General features: G+C 29.3%; 1 protein-coding gene across 1 annotated transcript in view; it reads right to left on the bottom strand.

The window, feature by feature from the left end:
• Positions 1–232: 232 nt before the first annotated feature.
• The window catches only part of LOC113375507 (protein odr-4 homolog), a 29,736-nt gene continuing 4,111 nt past the window's right edge, over positions 233–25,857 (bottom strand). Inside the window, exons 2-3 of the mRNA XM_026615438.1 lie at positions 3,113–4,627; positions 233–335 (exon numbers count right to left, since the gene is read on the bottom strand). Coding sequence (XP_026471223.1) covers positions 233–335; positions 3,113–4,596 — 1,587 coding nt within the window. The 5' untranslated portion in view covers positions 4,597–4,627. The remainder of the gene's footprint in view (positions 336–3,112; positions 4,628–25,857) is intronic.

Below are 25,857 nucleotides of genomic sequence, written 5' to 3'. Positions count from 1 at the left end.
TTATTAATATGAAATTATAATGTTTTACATCAATTTTTCTGGTATCACATCAAATTTATATACACGTAAAAGGGGACTTTATTATAGAATTTAATGAAAAATATAAAATCAATTTAAAATTTGAATTAATTTTAATATTATTAACTCATGCAGTTATAAATATGAAATGAAAATAGTAAAAAAAAATAAAAACCTTAAGTGGGATTCGAACTCTCGACCATAGACGCAAAAATTACAATTCGCCGACGTTACCACTCGGACAATCTCCCGCTGATAAGAAAGAACGCTCCATGCTATGTGTACCGATGGTGTACAGTGCGCTGCTTAAATGCAAACTTTAATTAATTTTTATAATTAAACCGCTTTTCATAGGCCTATAATATTTTACCAGAGTCAGTTTGGGCATGAAATCTACCATTGTGCCAAATTTCATCAAAATCCCAGACGAGCAATGCGCGGGTTCTCCTTGTCAGAGAATTGTTTTTTATCAATTTGGAACCATTTGAGCCCTTGGGAGCAAGGAAATGCGAAAATGTTCATATTAAGGATCACCCTAATATACAATATATATATAATACCGGTCAAAAGCTTGGGTCCACTTCACAATATTGATGAATTGTACAAGAATAAAAGAAATCACTATTTCTATTGCTTGTACATATAAGTAATTAAAGAAAATTGCACTTCTTCAATGGACTGGCAATGTGAATTTCATGTCGATTTGAGTCAAACCTTACTAAAAATATTTTTTATTCATTGACTAATAAGCTAATAAATAAGGTTGTTTTCATTCTATTGGTTTACATTCTCATAACCCCGATAGCGGCAAAGACGACCAAGGCTACGAAGGCGGCTTATGTCAAAGTTTTCTTTATTAGTTCAAAATGACGGCATTTACAGAGGATTTTGGATTCGGTACATATTGGAATCCGCAAATATCGAAGTTTTTATCCGCGTATATAAGAATTGAGTCGCAATTTTTTGGCCGCGAATAGCGAAAACGCAAATGAAGGAAGCGCGCATAAGGAACTTCTACTGTATTATATTTATTAACCTATTTAATAACTGTTTTTACAGTTTATCATTGAAACTAGTAGTGCATGGAATCTTGTCTTAAGGCAAATTGCTAAAACTTCTCATATCAAAAATTATTTTTTTAAAAGATTTTTTTTTAACTTTGAAAAAAAAACAGATTTTTGAGAACTTTGAAATTTTCGAAAAAAATACTTTTCGAGAAATATGACTTTTTTGAAAAGTTTAGAAAAAAACACAAAACGATCGATATAGATGTAGAAAACCAGAACAACAATTAGGTTTTTATTTTTTTATGAAATATCATATATAAAAGTTATGTTTTTAATCATTTAATATCCATAAAGATGCTTTCATACTTAAAATGTAAATGCGGAAGCTTGTACAAGCTTAATTTAACATTTCTTTTATTCTTACTTCATATCTTGAAATAAATTATGTCTCTCTTTGATGAGCAAAATTGTTTGGGTTCGTTTTCAAAACAAATGTAGTCGTTTAACCTAAATACTTATTAGAAGCTTTACTTGGTAAGCAAATTTCCATAATAATCATAAGATTTTATGCAGTGGGTATGTGTACAGAATCATCAGATAGGGTCGCTTGAGGGTTATTAATAATTCTTTTTATTATGAAGGATAAGTTTTTAATTTTATTATGTTACGTTTTCATTGAAAGGAGCACTATGCTAAATAAAGAATTTAATAACATTTATTATTATTTAGGTAGTATAAACAAATTGCACCCACGCAGCCAAAAGATCAGTAGACCTAATAAAGTTATTTATCATTCTTTTAAAAGACATTTTTTGGTAATTGCATATATATTCAATTTTAAATGTCTCCACATTAATCAAATACAATAAAAACGAATTTGTTTGTTTTGAGTTATCATTAATTGAAATATATCTACAAGTATAGTATTCCAGATTTAAAAAATGCTGAATTCTGAAAAGAACTCATATTACTGATAATCTGATAAAAATTCTGAAAGAAATGATTTTTTAAAAAAACTACTGAAGGTATTAAGCATTAATCCTATTACTCTTAAAATATTAGGTGTAGGATATCGAAAATCTCAATTTGAGATATCATTTGTTGGTAGATTCATGATTAAACTGAAATAAATATGTGCTAGAAATAGATATAAAAAACCCTAGAAATAGAATTAAAAAATGAAAAAATTGAAAATATTTCAAATATATTTTTATTTATCTCGTGGTTTCAATTTCAATAAATTACATATTTCTTGCAATAATTGTTTTTTAACAATATTATCGTCCATTATTTATTTAAGAAAAAAATTATTGCGAAGATTTACCGGGTGCGTTCATATTTATAACACTGAAGGAAATAATATATATTTAAATGATTTATGAATGTTTTTTTTCTGAAACAAATTCAATGAAAAATTTGTTATATGATAATAATTAAAAATTATTTATAAATATTAAAGTAATATAATAGAAAATCGTCAAATATTATAGACAAATCTAACGATGATATGTTACAGAAATATTACAAACTTGCTTCTAATATTAGTTCTAAAATTATGAGTATTAAAGTAGAAAATTTGGTATTTGCTACAATTCAACTTATTTTAAGGTTCTCTCAAAAGTAAAATATTTTAAAATGTATTCACGGCTAAGTGGTGTAGATAATTTATTATGTTTAGACGAAAACACGAAGAATAACACAAGATGTGACCCATTAAAATATTATTTATTACTGATAATATGTTTGTCACTATATGAGTTTAAAATTACTAAGCTATAATCATAATCATAAGCTATGAAGTAATAATGACGTTTATTTATTAACAAGTATAAAATTTATTTAAAAATGTATCTACAGTACTCGTAATAGTTATAGTATTTTATATAATAAATTATTAGAAGAAATATATATAAGGTCTGATCGTTTGTACATGCATTGATATATGAGAAATCAAACCAGAATTACCAAATAACGACAAAGATAATATATATATATATATATATATATATATATATATATATCAATATTAAAAATAATATTTAAATCGCTGAAAAAAATGTTTTCAAACACAACATAATTAATTTAACTTAGAATAAAAATGAATTAACAAACTCAGAAGAAGTACAAGAAGCGATACAACAATGCCCGATACAATCATAATTGTATTAGTATCTCTATGTCCTTGATTGGACTGATCTCGAGAGCTGTACAAAATAGATTCTCCGCTTTTTGCATTGTGCAGAATCTTACATTCATCCGAGTTATCTGCGGGATGTTCAATGTCAGAAATAATTTTATCTTCTTCGATAAATAGATCTAGAACTTCATGAGCTGACAGTACAGCCTCGCTTACTGTTTCCCCATTGAATATATAATCGCTAAAGCAGACCTTAGATTTTGAAGGAATCAACACCCGTCTTGGGGGTTCAGATATTAATATGCGATCTTCAACTGTATCGGTATCTAAAGAGTCGCAGCAAATTTGTATACGAGCTTGTAATGATCGCATTATGTCGCTCCTTATTGCGTTATGTGCATCAGACAATTTACAAGAATTATGCATCCACACGCTACTAGATACAATTCCAGAAAAACTAACAGAACCTGGCAATTTTACTACAGAATCTTTTCCTGACAAAAGTTCTGAATTAGGTTGCGCTGAGCTATCACTAGGAACAAACATCGAAATAGATAGATTTCTATCTAACACTTCATCGTCATACTCATACAATGACCTTTTAGAACTTCTACTATATTCACCACTATTATGCTGAGAATTCTTTTCTCGCAAGATAGATTCAAGAGTCATGTCATTGTCTTTAACTTCACCATCAACAAACATAGTAGCGCTCCACACCAATTTTGAAATAAAACTCAATATTGATTCATATTGACGTTTTATAGAAACTTCATTATTATTAGTCTTTAGCGGAAATATATCATCTAATTCATAATAGCAATCCAATTGGAACCAATCTGGATTTTGAGCCTGCGGTATGAATTTCCAATCAATGTTAGAGAGTTTTATATCTAGTTTAAACTCTTGATCGATATTAATACTTTTACATAAATAGGTCTTTGAAGTTGTATGGAAATGTAAAACTAACTTTTCGAAAGAATTTTGGTCTGGCAAAGCATACAAATATTTATTATCTTTCAAAACCTTGTATATTTGCGTTAACATTGATCGAACTTTTATCATTTGTATAGTATTCTCGAACAGACCTTCTGGCGACACAATAAATATACCTAAAACAAACATCCCACCTGGTAACATCCTTGTTGTATAGAGAGCATGATTTGCAACCCAGTTATCTGATATGTGCGTCAAACACTTATTAGAGTTTTTCTTCTTATGCGAAACCGCGCTAGTTTTGATAGATTCAGTTTCATCGATTCCTTCATTTGCTACCTTAATTTCCGGTGTACGAGCCAAATGAATTATTAAGTCTTTATTTTGAGTTGGTTGGCCGGAAATAAGTCCCACAATAAAGTCATCATTATTTTGACTCAGGTTTTGCAAATAATGTAACAAACATTCCTCGGCTTCTGCTAGTCTGCCCATTTTCATTAGCAATCCGATTAGAATATAGCTCAAATAACTAAAACAAATATAATATGCATTGTTATATATTTATGAAGATAGTTTCAATAAATATTATATTACACTATGATAACATGACTGGCATTTGTTTTGTTTTGGTTTTGCTACTTTATCATTTCATACGTTGTTTAGCAAAGTAGGCTAAAATCAATCTGGGCATTTGTTAAATTCTGCCTTATTCAATTTTAAATCTATTTATATTTATATGATAATGGTCAAACATGTAGCTCAGTACTTACTTATAAAAAAAAACAAAAATCGTCTGATTTTTACTTTTATTAAAAATGTCGCGCAATAAAAATTGAAATAGTTTGTTTATAATAGAATTACAAATCTTTATTGGTAAATTTTATCACTTTTAAATGTTAGTATTATATTTATTTATAAAATATTTTTAGTAAGAGTAAGCATTAGATGAAAATCGACATGGAAATATTTCACCATTAGCTTTCAGTTTAAATAATCGCCGTGAAACGCACGAAAATACGATCACAAGTAAGTTTGTTCGAATTAACAAGCAACAACCTGGAAAACAATAAAACTATATCCTGCATAAAAATCCGGACTCTGAAAGTTTTAGCTCTTAATATTGTCTTTTAGATAGAGCGCAATTCAATCAAATATTTGTATGAAAATAGCATGAAAAATTTTTCAAAAATTTTGCACGAATTTTCACTTTTAATTCATTTGTAGCTAATTTTAAGTTATACCTAAAAAAATTTGTAAATCAGTTTTTGAGAGAAAGAAACGTCCAATTTAAATGATCCAAAAAACATTTTAATTGTATTGGCAAAATGAAGAAGAATGATTTTTTGGGAAGACACATCTAGCGGTTTCAAAAATCTAATAAAAAACGTAACAATTGGCGGTCACAAATGATCATTAGACATATGCATAACAAATTATATGATATTTTTTAAATTTTTAATTTTAATAATAAGTATAAATTTTAATTACATCTCTATGGGTTCCTTACCAAGATTCATAATGTTTAACCGATAGACTGCAATGTGGCGCTTACACGCTTCAATATTTCATCACTAAAACAGCTACGCTGTTTTGAAAAAAATTTAAAATTTTCAAAATATAAAAACAAACTTATTTATTCAAATTTGTCAAAAAAAGTCCAATTTTTTTCAAAAATTTCAAAATTTTCAAAGTTAAAAAAAAAATTAAATACAATATGGGAAGATTTAGCAATTTGCACGATGCCATCCAACGTGATGTAAAATAACATTAATAAAGAGGTTTCAAAATACAAAATATTTTGTATTTCGATTACTCACAAACAAAAAATTTCATCATACTTCGCTTAGTCTACATACAAATAATTTAGTTAAATCTTCGAATAATACGATATATCAGAGCTTTATTACTTAACAAAATAACAAAAATTTCTCAATGGCTGCCCCGGTAAGTAAAAATATTTGCAGAATGTAAAACCGACATGGCTAAGTATATGTAGTCTTAAATCAGACCTCAAAAAGATCAAATACATTTTGATAACCGTATAAACGTTTTCTATTTAATTACACTTTAAAACCCTTTTTTACTAGAAAGTGTATCAAAACACGCCTGCAATTCAATCATAAATTTTTCGCAAGGTCGTATGTGTGAACGTCGTTTTGCCGAACTTAATTTGCTCCAATAATGCTTTCACAGCAGTTTATGACATTTTTCTGTCATATAATAAAAATATCTTTTATATCTCCAGCCCCTGACATTTCTGTTGTCAACCATAAAGTTATTCGAATAAATAATTCTTTCTTAGTTTATATAGTTTATAATTTCTTAGTTATGTAAAGTTTGTTCCTCTCATTATGATGTACAAATCATAATATGCTTCTTTATTTTAATAAAAAAATTAAAATAAATGCATGATTACAAATTAATCACTCACTTTATCACCATATATTGCAAAAAAAAATAGTGAACTTGGAAAGTTTCATTTTTCATTGCTTTTTCCTGCCAGTACTTAAAACTACAAGTTATATAAAGGACTTTATTGACAAAATATCAGCTTCCAAATACACATGATGTTGATAGTATAATAATATTCATGAAAACAGTATAACTTATACCATTTGTTTCCTATTTCTTATTCTTATACTATATGAGAAGAAATAAATCCATGAAATTGGGCAGTTTGGAATAGAAATTTAAGTTCTTTTGGAGAACGAAAACTGATATATATATATATATATATATATATATATATACATTTTCAATAATGCCAAAATCATTAGAAAGATTCAAAATATATAAAATAAAAACAAAAGTTTTACTCACATCGAAAAAATTTAAAAGTATAATACAGAGATTTTTTTTAACAACAGCAATTTTATATAAATATTACTTAAAAAAATAATACTTAAAAAAATTATGTTTCCATAAAAGCAAACGTTTGTAAAGCGTATGATCTCGATTCTAAAATACATATGACATATAATTTTCGCTTGAAATTAATTTATTTATTTATTAATATTCATGTTATGAGTTAAAAAAAAAGCTTTTGTAAATTTATTATTCATAATTTATTTTACGTTATTATTAAACAAATTTATTCTGAATGTAAACATCGGTGAATGCCTCAGCTCATTATAAATTTTATTATTCATACAATTTTTCTTATCCTCTGATGAATAGACAAAAATAAAAGTAGTTAAAAAATATTCATATTATTAAGATATAGTTCATCACTTCAATGATATTAATATTATGAAACTGGCACTAACCGACAGCCTTTCTAACGGAAAGTCTGTTGCCGTGTGAGTTTTCGGGCAGAAGACGATGTACTGACAATTGACTCTCGTGATATGGCCTCTTAATAATGTACGAGCATTAGATGGACAAATGAGACAAAACGAAACAACGGAGCACAGGAGTCGATGAGGCGTAAGATACGAGTATTTGATAATGTCGATGTATTCTTCTCTTCGATAATTCGAAGCCATAAAAATAGTACTCGAGAACATATGAATATTTGGGCAGTTCTGAATGTAAAATTGTATCCTTAAAATGGTTACAATTATGTCGTGGCACTTTGATTTTTTTATTTTATGTGCAATAATTCAATGATTAAATGCATTGTATTATTAAGCGCTTCGAAATATTTCATAAAACAAACGCAAAAAACATGTTTAACTAGTTTAACTTATTATAGACTGAGAGCCAGTGAACCTTTTGAATAACGGTGTTCCTGTAAGGCTGAAAATTTTTGTACAGGTGATTCTTAACGTGCTAAGTACGGAAACGACGGTCTGGCAGGTTTTAGCCCTGCACATCATGGTCGTCCAGGCGTTTGAAAGTGTAAAAAATACCCGAAAATTAAACTTGTTCCTGTAAGGTTCAAATTTTTATACGATGTAATTCACTCATTGAGAAGTTCGAAAATCAATCTGCCAGACCATTTCGACCTGCACAAGTACCTGCCAGACGAGCCGGAAAGTGAGCAAAAAATGCCCCAAAATAAACTTTGTCCTGTAAAGCTGGAATTTACATATGTGTTTATCTAAGCAATTCGAAAAAGGTCTGTGCAATTGCCAGACCATTCTGGCTAGCATAAGCCCTTGCCAGACGAGGGCAAAAATGCTATGGCGGGAGGACGAGTAATAGGCGTTGCGTGAAAACTTAGCATATATTCAAACGATATTATGAGAAATTACAATTTATATAAAATATTACAAATTTAAAAAAGTCTGTGCTATTGCCAGACCATTCTGGCTGGCATAAGCCCTTGCCAGACGAGGGCAAAAATGCTATGGCGGGAGGGCGAGTAATAGGCGTTGCGTGAAAACTTAGCATATATTCAAACTATATTATAAGAAATTACAAATTATGGTCAAAATAAATTTAATTAGTTACAATGAAATATATATCATCATGAATTAATCATCATTATCAGATATATCGCTAATTAATACTTCAATTCAGGCTTCTATTGAGTAGCTATTGAATTTTATGAAAGTAGGTGTAAATTGGAAAAAAACATTCATTTCTGAATGTTCAACGGAGGGTAAGAGATTTGAAGAAAAAATTTCACAGGTAAAAATTATGAATTTCTTCTTCAAAAAAAAAGAAGAAACCTATTAAAGCTAATAATATAATTCACGAAATTCGTGTCCAACGTGATTTGGTTGGTCGCCTATTAGCGCGATAAATCCAATAAAATATTGATCTTGAAAAAATATTATCATATCCCATTACAATTGTTAGCTTCCCGAAAAAGTTTGTTTTCATCGAAAAATCTGATTCGTTAATTTTATGTTTTCTCGACGTTTCAAGCCATTCTGAATCGAATGAGACCAAATTTGGAAAAAGTATGTATTTGTAAACAGATTTTTTTCCGTAAGTAAATCGACGTTTTCTCAAAAACGACTGGACCGATTTAAAAATTCATCAAAACTTGCAAAAAATAATATCGCTTTTTTTGGCATTTATCAAAATTAGACCTTTTATCGACGTTTGCTCAAAAACGCCTGAACCCATTTCAGAAATTCAAAAGCCATTTGATGTACCTCGATGAGGACTATCGTTTGTCTGTTTAGTGCGACGATCTGCCGTTTCTTTGTAATTTGGAGAAATTGTTAAACTTTTCGTCCACATTTAAGCTCATATCACCGAATTGATTTTAAAAAATCAAAAAACTGTTCGAAAGATATTAGTTGGGAATGATACTGATTAAATTTAGGTGAAAATCTACCAAGCCGTTTTCTTGTAATTAACTGTTGAAAACAAAATTTAAGCCGATTTTCATGGAATTTTTTTGGGGGATATATATATCATGGTCTTATAGAATTTAGTGAGATATTACCGCATTACGACAAGTAGTTTAATTTTAAAAATTCATCAAAGTTTGAGAAAATAAGTAGTTAATTTCACATTTGTTAAAATTAAACTTAGACAATTTACTTGGTATAACGCCAGAGTACTTCGTCTTAATGAACATACTGAACCATTGAAATCTTACGAAAACTGGTTCTTTGCTTTTAGAAAATACCCCGAGTTAACGTCGTGTTCGTTCGTTTTCAATTATCTGCAATAAATCCACTCGTAATACTTTTAATCACTCATAAATTAATTTATTTTTTATTGATTAAGTCGGGAAGTTTATGTAACTTGCCTCAAGGCAAAATACGAATACCAACTAGTTTTAATGTCACTTTGCCACGCAGATGGAACTATCTATAAAACCGCGAAATCAGCAATGATTGAAGTCTTACAAGCAACTGATAACGAAACTAAATATAACTGATTACGAAACAATTTGGTATGATGCTGTTGTTTTCGATGGATTTTATTTACTGCATTCAATGAAAAATATACCAAAAACATTTGGTAATATTTCAAAAAAATAATGGCAGCACATGCTGCATGAGTAGATATAGTTTTCAAATAGTCATTTAAAAGTACCAATAATTCTTAAACCTCAAAATACTGGCTGGATATTGATTGAAAAAATATTTGAATTAAATTGGTTCGTGGGAGATACCGTTCCTTCTTCAATTTTTGAAATAATATCACAACATCCTTTTCGTATTGCTGAGGAGGATGCAAACGGAGCTGATGAACACATAGGCGGTAATGTTAAAATTTTTAAATGTGTAATATTTTATATAAATTGTAATTTCTCATAATATAGTTTGAATATATGCTAAGTTTTCACGCAACGCCTATTACTCGCCCTCCCGCCATAGCATTTTTGCCCTCGTCTGGCAAGGGCTTATGCCAGCCAGAATGGTCTGGCAATTGCACAGACTTTTTTAAATTTGTAATATTTTATATAAATTGTAATTTCTCATAATATAGTTTGAATATATGCTAAGTTTTCACGCAACGCCTATTACTCGCCTCCCGCCATAGCATTTTTGCCTTCGTCTGGCAAGGGCTTATGCTAGCCAGAATGGTCTGGCAATTGCACAGACCTTTTTCGAATTGCTTAGATAAACACATATGTAAATTCCAGCTTTACAGGACAAAGTTTATTTTGGGGCATTTTTTGCTCACTTTCCGGCTCGTCTGGCAGATTGATTTTCGAACTTCTCAATGAGTGAATTACATCGTATAAAAATTTGAACCTTACAGGAACAAGTTTAATTTTCGGGTATTTTTTACACTTTCAAACGCCTGGACGACCATGATGTGCAGGGCTAAAACCTGCCAGACCGTCGTTTCCGTACTTAGCACGTTAAGAATCACCTGTACAAAAATTTTCAGCCTTACAGGAACACCGTTATTCAAAAGGTTCACTGGCTCTTGGTCTATTATGGTATATGTATATAACTTACATTAGGGTCTGAAACGCAAAACAAAATATTTTAAACAACCAGTGTATGTGATTTATGCAATTGGTTCTCAAACTTTTTTTTTGTCAACCTATTTAGAACTGCACCATGATTTCAGATAAATCTTTCGTTTTTCCTTAAGAGCTCCTGTTTTTGAGTTTTAGAGAACTACCCCCATTAGTCATTTCGACTTTTATTATCGCAGTTTAACGAATAACTAATCGTAAGATGTTGTATGCATAATCCAGATAGTTTTTGTTACATTTGTGGTTAATGTGTTGTCGACGAATTTCGACAAAAACCTATGTCAAACTGCGGAGAGACAGCGTGTTTCAGTCATTTTAAAATTGAATTGCGCAATCAAGATACATCATGAGTTTTTCATACTATGTAATAAAATGGCAACGTTAATGTCCAAAAGGAAAAAGAATGATATAATTTTGATACCCCCATCTAATTTTGATACCCCCCACTACTTCTTCTGTGTGGTAAATATCAATGAACTAAATTTAAACAATAGAAGCAAATGCTCATACGCCACGACTCTAATAGTCTTGAGGTCTACTTACGAACAGTTATATGACCCCTATCCATGATAAACAACTAATGATAAACAAGCTAGAACATCAACCTCTTCCGCCTACCGTGTAATAGGTTGAGAGACCTAATGTTGAAGAGAAGACAGGGCGAATTAGATACTGATATAGTCAATGATTCCCAAATTAGACAGCTCATAAAAAATCCACGGTCCTTGAATCCTGTGAATAAAATCGAGAAGAAAACCAGGAGGTCGTTCATTTTGTTAGTCGGAAAAAAAATTCTGGAAAATAAAAAAAGTCGATAATTTTATTAAGCTTGTCGAATGCATGCTATCATTTTTGAAAGATCTGGGATGCAGCATGACCATCAAAACTCATTACTAGCGCTCTCACTTAGGTTTCTGCAAAAGATATTAGAGAGAGAAAAGAATCCATCAAGACATTAGGTTTATGGAGGAGCAATATCAGGAGAGATGGGACGTCCACATGATGGCTGATAATTGTTGAAGCTTACGACGAAATCAGTAAGTCCTTATCCTCGCTCAAAAATTATATAAAATGACTTTTTTTTTAGGCATAAAATATAATATTTGTTATTTTTTGTTGTAATTTTATGTAAAACTAGCACATTGCTATATATTGAAAATGGATTAATTTTACTGTCACGCAGTGCTATCAACTCATAAAATCAATTAATCTACTATCAATTCAAAATTATATAAACACAAAAATAATATAAATACAAACTCCATATTCACAAACAAATAACATAGATGCGCAAAAAACTTAATTCTGGTTAGAACTCTTAAAAAAATATCAGCAATAAAAAGATCATTACAACTATGATGCAATTTCAAACGAACCGTATTATATCAGCCAAACCGCTACACAGTATCAAATAATACCTAGTGTTAAAACAGCACATTAGTTCAGCAAACAGCTGCCGTCAACTTTCAAATCGATTGTGATATATTGCTGTCATAAAGTTATTGATAATAAAATACCAATTTTTTGAATTAGCCAAAGATAAAAATAAATCTGAATCATTACATTCAAAATGCCAAATATGTATAAATGTAATTATATACAGAGCGATAATTAAGTTTTATAATGACTTAAATGCAAGTTAATTTCTTTACTAGTATATAACTGCAATATTCGAATAACTTAGTTACTTTAAATTTTTACATTTTAAATTTTGTAACAAAAGTTTAAAACCTTATTTTCTTTTTATAATAAACATAATAGTTTCTTGACAAGTTATATTCGGTATCATGGGTAAAATCCTTCGACAAAAATGATTTTTATAAATCAGTTACACCTTATACTACCCAAATTCACACGAATTGTGATCTAATCTGTAAAAATCTTATAAATTAATTCGGGGACGACATATATTCTGTTTTGGCCATTAAATGGCCATTTTCCACTGTATTGTTGATACGGTATCCTACATTAAGCAAATTGGCCAATAAAATTTTAAAAAAATCAATAACAATAGTTAAATATTTTTAAATATATATATAAATACTGATAATTAAATATTAGCCCAAAACTCAAAATTTTTAACATATATGAATACTCATTTTGCGACATCGAGAAATATATTTGAGAGGCTAAGTTCGATTCATTCGCTTATAGACGTGCTAGATCCATACATGCTCACATATACTACTATATATATGCGTATATATATTACTCTACAAACGTGGTCTTGAAACACATACATATAAAAAAATATTTTTTATGATTACTATAACTACAAGTAAAAAAAAAATTAAATTTTTGGAAAAACATCTATAAAGACATTCGATAAATTCTACGTGAAGATCTTATAAGAAGAAAAAACGTCAATTAGATAATAACAGGGCTGAATGAAATATACGTTCCCAATGACGCTCGGGCGCGATTCAAAACCGAGCTAGTGCGTGAATGCGGGAACGGACTGCGTCAGAAGGCTAGCCACAGCGGAGCCGCGACGCTCGATGACGAATAACACCCACGGAATTTTCCCTAATACAGATATATTGCGTCGATGCGTTTTATTTTGTATGACGTCATATCGTTTACTTTATCAGATATAACATCAAATAGATTTTCAATAGAGTTTTAAGACAATAAACGAAGACGATGCGTTACATTTACGAAACTATGTTCTTAATATGGAATATATTAAGCAAATAACCGATTGATAATTTATAAATTAAAGTACTAGAGATAATTTACAGAAAAATTGCCACAATTATACAAATATTTAAGTTGCCATAGGAGACGTAAATTGACAAAATCCGTTGCTGCAATCAAAAACAAAATTTCTTTTAACTTGTTTATTTTTAACTTATCACAGTCGTTACGAAAACATGTGATATCAATATAGAAAAAATATAAAATAATGTTTTATAAAATGAATATACATACTTGAAATAAATCAAATGCTTGAACACTAAAAACACAATATTTAAAATACTACAAAAATTTAAGCAATGTTTGAAACAAAAGATGTGCGGTGGAGACGCCTTGTACTTTTCATTTCGGAACTTGAAAAAATGAATGATTCAATGCAGGTTATACAAGAAATACTACAAATATCGTGTTATTACTTGCATTTCTTTTCTATAGATTTATATTACCCTTAATTTATTGTTTCCGTTTAAAAAGTTAAAAGTTAAATTAAAATGTTTAAATATATTTACTTCTGAATTTTAAATAAGAATTAGAACTGAAATGTTCTTATGTCTGAATAATATTCTGAACAGAGTATTTTATAATTTTAATAAGACACCTGTGGTAAAAGCACATATATATATATATATATATATATACATATATATATATATATATATATATATACATATATATATATATATATATATGCAGCAAGTAAATGACAAGAAACTTAATATTTACATAGTATAATGTGCACGTATCTTATAATAAATTCAAATAGTGATAAGGCAAAATATAAAGATTACAGTTAGACATGTAATGGAGTTTAGGCTCATTCAATCCGCTTACGTGTCAAATAAAAATGTATTCAAAATGCATTAAGGGGGGGGTTGTTCTTTTTTTGTTACAAAAAATGCAAGATATTTGTTTTTGTTTTTCTCGAAATGTATTTATCATAGAGACATGCGGTTTTTTTAAACAAAAATTACAAAGTCATAGAATATTACGTGATTTTCTTCTTTTTTTTTGCGCCGTCATTTTCTAACCAGGGGGCGCCAAAGTCGGTCTTGCAAAATCGATCTCTTTTGCGGTGCCACAGATAATCTGTTGCGCATCGCCCGAAACAAAAAAAAAAAACTACGTTCAAGAAGAAGTTTGAATCCAGTCCCCCTACCAAAATGAAAGAAAAAAAGCAAGAAGAAAAAAAAATGGCAGCTATTTAAAAAAAAAAGTGTCAAAAAAGGCCTTTTTTGGGGCGAGAAGCTTCGCAAAATTTTTTTGCTTAATGTTATCAAGTTGTTTGAGGTAGTGGGACTAGGTATTGCAGTGGTGAACAAATTAAAAAAAATGCAAGTCGATCCGACTTGTAGTTTTTTTTTAATTTGTGGCACCGCATTGAAAAAAGTCAATTTGAGAAAAACATATTTAAAGTTTTCAATATAATGTACCAAATACACCATTTAATTTAATGTACTAAATACACCATGGTGTTCAAAGATGCTGACACATTAAAAAGGTCATGTGCGTGAGGTATTATAATGAAAAAGATGCAGCAGGCACACAATAGCTCGCGGAGCGATAAAAAAACGCTTTCAGAGGATCATACATATAAAGATAAATATATCTATTACTTCGTCAAAAAAATAGATATTGAGATGATTTTTTTTAAAAATAATTCTTAGGTTTTTAGCTTTCATAATATCAAAAAATTTCAAACCCGAAACAAAGAAAAATAAAAAAAATAACAACCTCCTTAATCAAACTCCCATAATTTAAAATACTTTAGAAATAGTTTAAACATTGAAGATGATCAAATTACACTCTAAACGTCGAACGTTAGAAAAACTGATATATCGAATAACGTATTGATGAGAAATAAGTTTCATTTAAAATTTTGGGAAAAATCTGTAAATATTTTTGAACCATTACAAAAGTATCCATTCTACGATGTCATATTACTACTACCAAAATAATAGTAATAAAATACTAAATAGATTGGTTGCTTGATTTTTAAAGTTCAGTTCCGAAAATAGAATTTTAAAATAGTTTCGATTACTTTGGGCCAACAATTTTTCCTGTAAGATGTTAGTTATTGTTAATAAGATGTTGCTAAAAAATTCAAAGTTTCTTGTTAAAATATTAAAAGTAAGACCTTCAAATGACGATGAGTGATCATTTTTGTCCACTTTTCGGTTATTAAGAAATTCCAAACCGGCGTTGGTTGCGCTTTACTTGGTAGATCGCGCGCATGTGAGACTCCGCCTCCTAATACATATTACGTACTAGGATGTACGGTAAAATTGTATCGAAGAAGAAAACAACACCCAACCTTCTCGCACTATTCGCGCATATGTCCCAACAGAGTCGAAAGTTATTACAATTTCTAATAAACTTGATTAGAAAGTGCAAAGGTTATATCTAAGATTAAATTAAAGTTATATATGTCACAGTACCAGAGAACAAATTATATAACTTTGTAACTAATGTCTAAATTACGAACTGCGATGGTATTTCATTCAGTCCTATCAAATCTAGATTAACTATTGTCGTACATTTATTTACAAAATACTAAAGTACTATTATATTATAATATGTTTTATAACAAAATACTATTATATTATAATATGTTTTACATTATATCAGGTATAAAATTATATGTATGTCAGAAATTATATAACTCAGAATATGCAAAACATTATTTTACGTTACTATAAATTTATAATAATGAAATGAAATAAAAGCAAACAAATGAATTGAAATGAAAACCAATACAAAGATTAAAAGAAAATTCGTATTGAAAAACAAAGAATATATAAAGCAGCAGCCATTAAGAAACTATGCTGCGCTCAAAAACAAAAAATTGGTAGTTACGACTTGATGAGTCCCATTTGACTTTCAATAATTATACTGTCTAAACTAAATGAACTACATAACAACATAGATCATGTATCAAACAAACAACTGTCAAAGCTATGTTCGGTAAAATTCTAAGTTAACTCCTAATTATAAAAACATATTTTTTACTATTTTAACATATGTTATGAGTCCCTTTTTGCACTATGGGCAGGGTAAAAAGGCACAGCCAGAGGGCAAACAGATCAAACATCTTTTTAACTTCCCGTAGGGTAGTTATAGTAACGGGCCAAAAATCGAAAATAAAATTTTTTGCATATCTTCATGTTTTAAAGGTTTCAGAACATTTTGGCATACCTCAGAAAAATTGATGTGTGTGTGTTTTATGTGTGTGTGTTTTGTATGTGTGTGTTTTGTATGTGTGTGTTTTGTATGTGTGTGTTTTGTATGTGTATGTTTTGTATGTGTGTGTTTTTTATGTGTGTGTTTTGTATGTCTGCATTTTTTCGTCCACGCGCGCGGATCAACCGATTTGAATGGTTCAAAAAACATTCGATTCCTATTTATAAGGAGATGTGCTGATTAGTTTTTGGCAAAAACAGGTACAGCCGTTACGGATATACGGAGCAAAGAGTGCAGAAACTACAAATCGAGTTTTTCAGATGAGGGAGTATCCGATTAAAATGATCTAAAAAACACTCAATTGGTAATGATTGGGAGAAGAGGTGATTAGTTTTTGGCAAGAGCAGGTCCAGCCATTTCAACGATACATAGCTAAATGTGCAAAAAATGGCAGTTTTTACGAGAACTAAGCGTCAGATTTGAATGATTCAAAGAACTTTCTGCTTGTTTTAACAAAATAATTGCTTCTGGGAAAAAAATTGTTTCAATTTTTTTTCAATTTTTTTACAATTTTTTTTTTTGTATATCGAAACTCAGATCTTAATTTTAATTCTGACTAAAGTTATAATATACTTTAAACAAATAATTTCAACTTTGCAATTCAGTTTATATAATCCTTATAAATATTAGACAATGTTTTAATATTTATAATAATCTATCTGCAAACATTTAATATTCCTCGAATATTTCGTTACGGTACGGGAAGTTCCAGCAATTTGCCTTGAGGCACGATGCCATACACCGCTAGTTTTAAGATTTAATAACACGTGAAAATATTACAACAAACTAAAATAATATTTTTTATAAGTAGCAAAACTTTAAAGAAACACGTTTATAATGTAGTGATTACTTTCATGTTCAAAAATATATTTGTACATATTCATAAAAATATGTATTAAAAATCACTAAAAATGGTATGATAAATATGTTGATATTAATTAATGTTGATAGTTTAAACTTTAAACTTGAAAGTATGATTACATTATAATAAAAATATATTGAAATATATTTTTATTCCTTGAAATTAAAATATTATTAAATATATAATGTTTATGAATAAAACCCTTTAAAATGGTACACTAATGGTTCATTACACAACACGATTTCTGAGCATGTTAACCCCAAACGAACCATCAACCCATTCTTTCATTCTCATACATATTTCCAAGCTAATACCAGACATTATGCAAATAGGTATGGAAAAGTAGTTTGAAAATTAACTTCGATATAGATGTTCGATATATATATATATATATATATATATATATATATATATATATATATATAGATATATATATGATTAATTTCTTGGAGGGCGTAACATTAAGTAAAAAATATAAATAAGGTAAAGATTTTTGACCTCGTAACAAAATTTTGACCTCGGATTTTTACAAAACTTTATTTTTGTTTGGCCTGCCTCGGAACACGAGTGCTTACGTATAATATTCTATTTTTTAATTATTTTTTATTTTTTATAAAAAAAAATTACTGACATTTGGTGCTTGTTACCAATTATTAATTTTTTACAAGCTGTATTAATATGTGTAAGTGATAATCTAAGAATTTCAAGCAACTAATATTTTATGCATTATTTTAATTTAAGGTTGAGATATAATTAGTCTGTCTCTTTAGTTAAATCTCTTTCTTTTTATTTTTGCTTATGTATTTTTAGTTTTTAACGTTACTTTCTGTTTTTTTTTTTCAAAATTGTAGAACCACTGACGATGACGTAGAATTTTACGTCGAAACGTATGGAAAAATAAAGATGTTTTAAAAAATGTTTACCTTATATATATTTTTTACTTGATGTTACGCCCTCCAAGAAATTAATCATACATTTCAACATCAAATTTAAACACTTTCAACATATATGTTACCCTGTTTTTAATCGTGGCCCTGCCTCAAAGCCATACGCTTAATTTTGACATTTGCATACAAATTTCGAATGCTATCTATCCTTTGTCATATTGTTGTCGAGATAAGAACAATAAGAAGTTTAGTCATTCTTTTTTTTAAGTTTAAGTGCGAAACAAAATAATGCCCAACAGAAAGTCGCCACACAGAAGGATCGAAAAGATGGTTTTCGAATATGACTGAGGATCCAGTAAGTACGTTCCAGAGAAATAACGTGGAAACAGTAGAAAGACTAGCAGCCAGGCTTGAAGGCGCACGACTGCGAGTACTTGAATCGCGTTTTGCGGCTACTTTGGTTCGCATTGAAAGGAATGAACGATGCATTAAAATGAGCAGCTAATCTGAAGGTGCTATGAAATCGCCTTGCGTTTCAGTACAATTCAGCTATTGATTATAGTTCAAGTCAGTATGTTGACGTTGGTCAGATGAGTCATGTGTGTAGCGAAAGGAATGTGTTGCGCTGGAGGAAAAATCAAATTGCCTTAACTTCATGCACCACCAGAGCCATTAAAAACTTTACTTGCTGGATCTACTGCTGAATCAGAACATTTCCTATCGAACATCAGGAAATATAACAATTGCTTCAAAATGACGTCATTTGGTGCGCAAATTGTTACTGATCACATGAACATTTTAAATTAAAGGCCAAATATATCACAATCACTCTTCTACCATTCCCAGATAGTGACCATAAGTTCTTACAGATGTACTTTATTGATGATGTTTTCATTTCTAGAATACCCATGATTGGCATTTGCAATCATAATAAATAAAGTTCAAGGCCAATTCTTTGAAATGTGTGGTTTGGATTTAGATCAGGATTGCTTTTCACATGGCCAACTGTATCTCGGGTGTAGTCGAGTTGGCAAGCCAGATAGTCTTTACATTAATGCAGACAGTAGAAAAACAAAAAATATTGTATATACACAAATCTTGCAAAATTAAACTATTATGAAATTTATTATTTGTTTTATTTCCCATCTGTCAACCAGTCAATCACATTGTGCCACAGCAAAACGTGACACGGTACAGCTAGTATGTATATATATATATATATATATATATATATATATATATATATATACCCTAATATATATATATATATATATATATATATATATATATATACCCTAATATATATATATATATATATATATATATATATATATATATATATGAGTCGAATGACTCTATTAGTTTTTTAGACCTAAGAATTACTAAAAATAAAGTTAACAATTCTGTCCTGACTGATTGGTATCAGAAACCAACGTGGTCAGGAAGATATTTAAATTATTTGTCTTTTCATTCGCGTTCCATTAAAATTTCTGTCATTATCTCTCTTATAGACAGGGCTATTTTACTAAGTAACAGTATGTTTTGGGAAAAAAATTTGACCCTTATTCGTTCCGTTCTCAAAGACAATAGTTACCCTTCGCACTTGGTCAACAACATCATTAACAATAGATTAATTTATTTACAAACGAATTCTAATAATTCAATTTCAACCTCTTGTTCAAATTCAATAGCTTCCTCTTCCACCCAATACAAAGGAACTATCTGTTTGCCTTTTTTAAGCAATTTTTCGTATTTTTTAAAAAAGTTATTTTCTTCAGAAGGATTCCGATTAGTTTTTAGTTTTGATAATACTTTTAATTGCCTTTTTTCGATTCTTAAGTCTGGAACCCCGTCTGATAGGGTCACCGATTCTGTTTACAGGTTGGATTGCAATGATTGCAATATGTGTTATATTGGAGAAAGTTCTCAGTATATTTATAAGAGAGTTAATCAACATATTTATAATTCAAAAAATCCAAACCAATTCAAAACGATGTTTTCAGATCATATGCTCAATCTCAATCACACTTTTAACACTTCACATCCTGTTATTCTTTATATCGAAAAAAATAGTGACCTTAGAAAATTTGCTGAATCCTTTTTTATTTCATTAAATTCCTCCTCTTGTGTTAACAAACGCAATTCATCCCACCTTTTACATGATAGTTACCAGATAGTTATTGATTTTATTAAAAAAGCAAAAAATTAATTTGCTTATTTCTTTTATATTATTTTTTTACAATTTTGTTTTTTTGTTTTAACTTTTACTTGGTTTGCTTTTTCCTTTTGATCAATCCCAGTTCAACCTCTGTATTCGATGCGTTTCTCATGCCTCGTAGAATTTGTCCTTGATGCGTCCCCTCCCATTCCTATCAACACGCCTATTGAAATAATTCAGTCGAGTCTAGATGCTCGGTATGGGCGTGCTTCTAGCTTCACAATGATGTATTTCATAACTTTTAGTAAAATTAGTTTTCAAATCTTTTAGTTATACATAATTTTTTCTAAAAAATGTTTTTTTCTAATTGTTATTAAGTTTAATTTTTTTAAAATAAATTTTTGTTGAGTGTTTTTGTCCTGTGGTATGTATAATGTTTCTCTATGCTTTAATTAATTTTTATTGTTGTTTATATTAGTTAATAAAATTTTCAAATTGTTGTAGTTGCTGAATGATGACACGCATCTTGTGTCGAAACGTATAAATAAAAGTTTTTATACTTTATTACCTTTTTTATTTCGACGAATGGGCTGCTAGTTACTTTGAAATATGTTTCAACGTCGAAAAAACTATCAAGATAATATATATATATAAGCCCTTTAGGGACAGTGTCATACACGGCATTGCTGCATTCATAAAAATCACCAGTGTTGCCACGATATCACACACAGACACACACACACATATATAAATAAATATATATATATATATATATATATATATATATTATATATATATATATATATATATATTATATATATATATATATTATATATATTATATATATTATATATATATATATATATATTTATTTATATATGTGTGTGTGTGTGTTTGTGTGTGTCTGTGTGTGATATCGTGGCAACACTGGTGATTTTTATGAATTCAGCAATGCCGTGTATGACACTATCCCTAAAGGGCTTGAAAATATATTTTTATCTATATTTCAAAGTGGCGGGTATCGAACCTGGAGCCTCTGATTCGAAATCCATTGCCCGATACCACAAAACTACAGGAAAGCCCTCTTATAATAGATAGCCCTATATAAATAATATATATACTAGTGGTGCACAGCATCGTGCCTTAAAGCAAATTGCTGGAACTTCACGCACCGTAGTAAAAATTCGAGTAATGAAAATAATCAATAATTGCTTTAAATAGTTTCAAATAGATTATCTACATATATATAAAAATAAGTCGGGTTTTCTTTCCTGACGATATAACTCCAAAACGCACGAACCGATTTCGACAATTTTGCATTCGTTGTAAAGGTCTCGGGCTCCGCAAGGTTTATAGATAAGAAAATTAGTAGTGCATGGCATCGTGCCTTAATGCAAATTGCTGGAATTTCACGCGCCGTAATTAAAAATTCGAGTAATGACATTAGTGAGAATTATCAGAATTATGCTTGGTATGCATACGAGCAATTCTTGCCGCAAAGAATAATGATGTGCACGCACTGAATTTCACCATTCAATCAAAAATTGCTGGCGATTTGGTGACATACCAATTATTCCGACTGGTCTTCCATTTGACTTCAAACGACTGCAATTTCCAGTTCGCAATGACAATTAACAAGTCGCAAGGCCAATCGCTTAGTGTTTGCGGGATAAATTTCAAATAGATTATTTAGAAAATCATTGTTTTTTACATGGGAAGCTATACGTTGCCTGTTCACGAGTTGGTAAACCATCCCCTTTGTTTGTGTTAACGTCAGACCAAAAAACAAAAAATGTGGTTTACCAAAGAGCATTTTAATGAAACGGATAATTTGCGGATTCAATTTCATTTACTTAGACAAGTTCAACTAAAAAACACTTCATTTTTGTAAACGAAATAAAGTCATTACTGTTGTGTAATAAAATCAAATTCTTCCTTTTCAAATATAAAACAAAAAAAAAATTTCTTCATCTTTCTCACGAAACCATCTGGTGGCGAAACGGAGTTCGTCGGGTTTGCTAGCTATATATATAATAAATATGGCTGTTTCTGTAATAAAATATATAACAAAAATCTAATAAAAATAAGCCTTAGGATAGAAAAAGGGATCTCGTGAATATATCATAATTGGCTCTCTGACGATGATGCGTAGTTTCAAAGCACAATTACAAAATTCAGAATGTGTACGACAAAAGAATTGATATACTGTCATGAACAATTAATAATAATTTCGGTAATGATATTCGTTTGACATCGACGTTTTGTTAAGCCGTTCATCCCTAGTCGACACCCACGTTCGCACCCACTGAGTGAGTGAGTCACTGTCGCCCAGTTGTCGGACTGGCGCCGTTGCGTCGTACAATCCCAGACAAAACCTATTTCGAAAAGAACCCGAACACAAAAAAATGAACCTATCGTTGCGATACAGCGCGCATCGGCCTACATATCAATCCCTAATGCTTCCTTATCACGTGCACAAAATAACATTGCATCGGCTTTGACGGCATCGAACGCCTAGCTGCATAGTCGACCCCAGAGAAATACGAGCGCCGGTGATAAATCTTAAATTTCGTATGAAGAAAACGGAAAATGTTTCGGATCTGCAACCAGCTTTGTCTATCAACCGCTTCATATACATATATATCTATATATACATATAGATGCAGCCAATCGTCAAAATAAAAGAAAAATAAATAATGAACTATTTATTTATACGTTTCGACACAGTTGTGTGTCATCATTCAGCTTTTTTATATCTATACAGTATTTAAAAGAATTGAAATAAAAGAAAAAGAAAAAGTTTGAATAATAAAACTATTTTTGCTAAAAATAAGTTCATTGAGTTTCTAAACTATTTGTATGTATAGCTTAATATAACTATAACGTCCTATTCTCGATTTAAAAGTATAAGTGCGTGAATAAAATTCGCCTTGAACTATAAAAGAAAAGGCAATTACGTATATCTGATAATGTAAATTTCGATATTACAAACTCTTCTAAAAATACTACGTCGCGTGAGTGAGTTTTTTCTGATTTATTTACGTTTTCTTTAAATTATTAATATATCCGTTAGTTTAGGTTTGGTTAGATTAGGTTTGTAAGGGATAGGTTTAGGTTTAGGTTAGCTTACTAAGGTTTACTACAATTTAGAATTTAATCGTATCGTGATCGAATCTAGTTTTAATTTTCTTCTTTCTCGAAAAAATTAATTCTTCGGCGGCATAAAAACTATGAAATGGGGTGCGGATTTCACAAAACCAACGGTTTTGTTCGTTGAAAATTATTCTATAAATTTTCGATCGTCTCTGCGAAAAAGTTGGCTTGGATATGGTTCTATATGGATATACTACTACAGATAGAAATACGATTCTACCGTGAACATCAAATAAATTTCCAAGTACCAAAAACAATATTCCTTTAAAACGCGCAGAAGAAAAAAAAACATACCTTTGTAATACTAAGAAACTTCTACATAAGTCTGAATGAAACTCGAACCAAATTTCAAAAACTGAATTTATGGTAGTATTTTTTCGTTACATATTGTTGTTAGTTTTTTATCACCTATCCATTTGAATAAATAAATTGAAATAGCTATTGTTAAGAAACTATATGCTTTTTCAGCAGCTGAAAGTCGTAATTTATATTTCCTTTATTAGAAAGTGAGATATCGCAAATATGCAAAGAATAAAAACGCAAATTATTCTAACTGTAGGCTGTGTATTAATTACAAATATAGATAAAATGGAAAGTTCAGTTGATTGTCGGTTTCAGATTATATGTATGTTTATAGTCCATAATGCAATTATTATCAATTATAGATAGAATTCACTGTATAAATATTACATTACCAAAAACTATTATAAATTGATATAAATAATAAATTTATTATGTATATAATAAACTGCGTCATTTTGATCGACAAGATTATACAAGAATGAACGCATGATGACGATATCAAGAGTCAATCTTATGTTTAAGAGAACGCAAATTTAATTTATTTCATTGTGCAGGCTATTATTATTTCAAATATTAATTAAAAAAATTGCACAATTAAATATATATTCAAAAGTTCCAATCTTAGATAGAAATTTGGATATAGTTATTCATTAATCATTATAATAATTCAAAAATTTAGTCTTCTAGTGTGCAATTTTAAATATATACATTTAGAAATAATTTAAGAGCAGAAAAATAATATTCTTTCGAATAACTATATAATTTGGAAGCATTTGAGCCCCTGAGATCAAAGAAATTCGAAAATGTTCATATTAAGGACCACCCTAATATATATATATATATATATATATATATATATATATATATGTATATATATATATATATATATATATATATATATATATATATATATATATATATATATATATATATATATATATATATATATATATATATAATGTAGTAACCTGTATGACGTCACTCGATGAAGTCAATCGATCGCAAAAGACGCCCCGATATGTCGCGGATGGTACAACTACTTTCGTCTAACGTTTGAAAAATATAGAAAAAATTATATATATATATATATATATATATATATATTTATATATATATATATATATAATCTTTAATATGGACATTTTCGAATTTCCTTGCTCCCAAAGGCTCAAATGGTTTCAAATTGATAAAAAACATGTTTCTGAAAGTTTTAGCTCTCAATATTAACTTTTAGATAGTGCGCAATTCAATCAAACTTCGTATGGAAATAGCATGAAAAAAAATTTGAAAATTAAAAAAAAATTTTTTAGGTATAACTTAGCGACAAATGAATTAAAAGTGAAAATTTGTTTTGTAGAACGTCCAATTTTAAATAAAACTCATTTATTTGTTCGCTAAATTGCATCTAAAAAAATTTTTTTAAATTTTGAAAATTTTTCCAAAACGTTGATTGAATTGCGCACTATCTAAAAGACAATATTAAGAGCTAAAACTTTCATATAATTGTTTTTTATCAATTTGGAACCATTTGAGCCCTTGGAAAATTCGAAAATGTCCATATTAAAGACCACCTCAATATATATATATATATATATATATATATATATATATATATATATGT

The sequence above is a fragment of the Ctenocephalides felis genome, unplaced genomic scaffold, assembly GCF_003426905.1.
Source record: "Ctenocephalides felis isolate EL2017-DRISC unplaced genomic scaffold, ASM342690v1 CF-g0.4_SCAFFOLD_01886, whole genome shotgun sequence".
NCBI lineage: Eukaryota > Metazoa > Arthropoda > Insecta > Siphonaptera > Pulicidae > Ctenocephalides > Ctenocephalides felis.
This window is presented reverse-complemented; position numbering and strand designations above follow the sequence as displayed.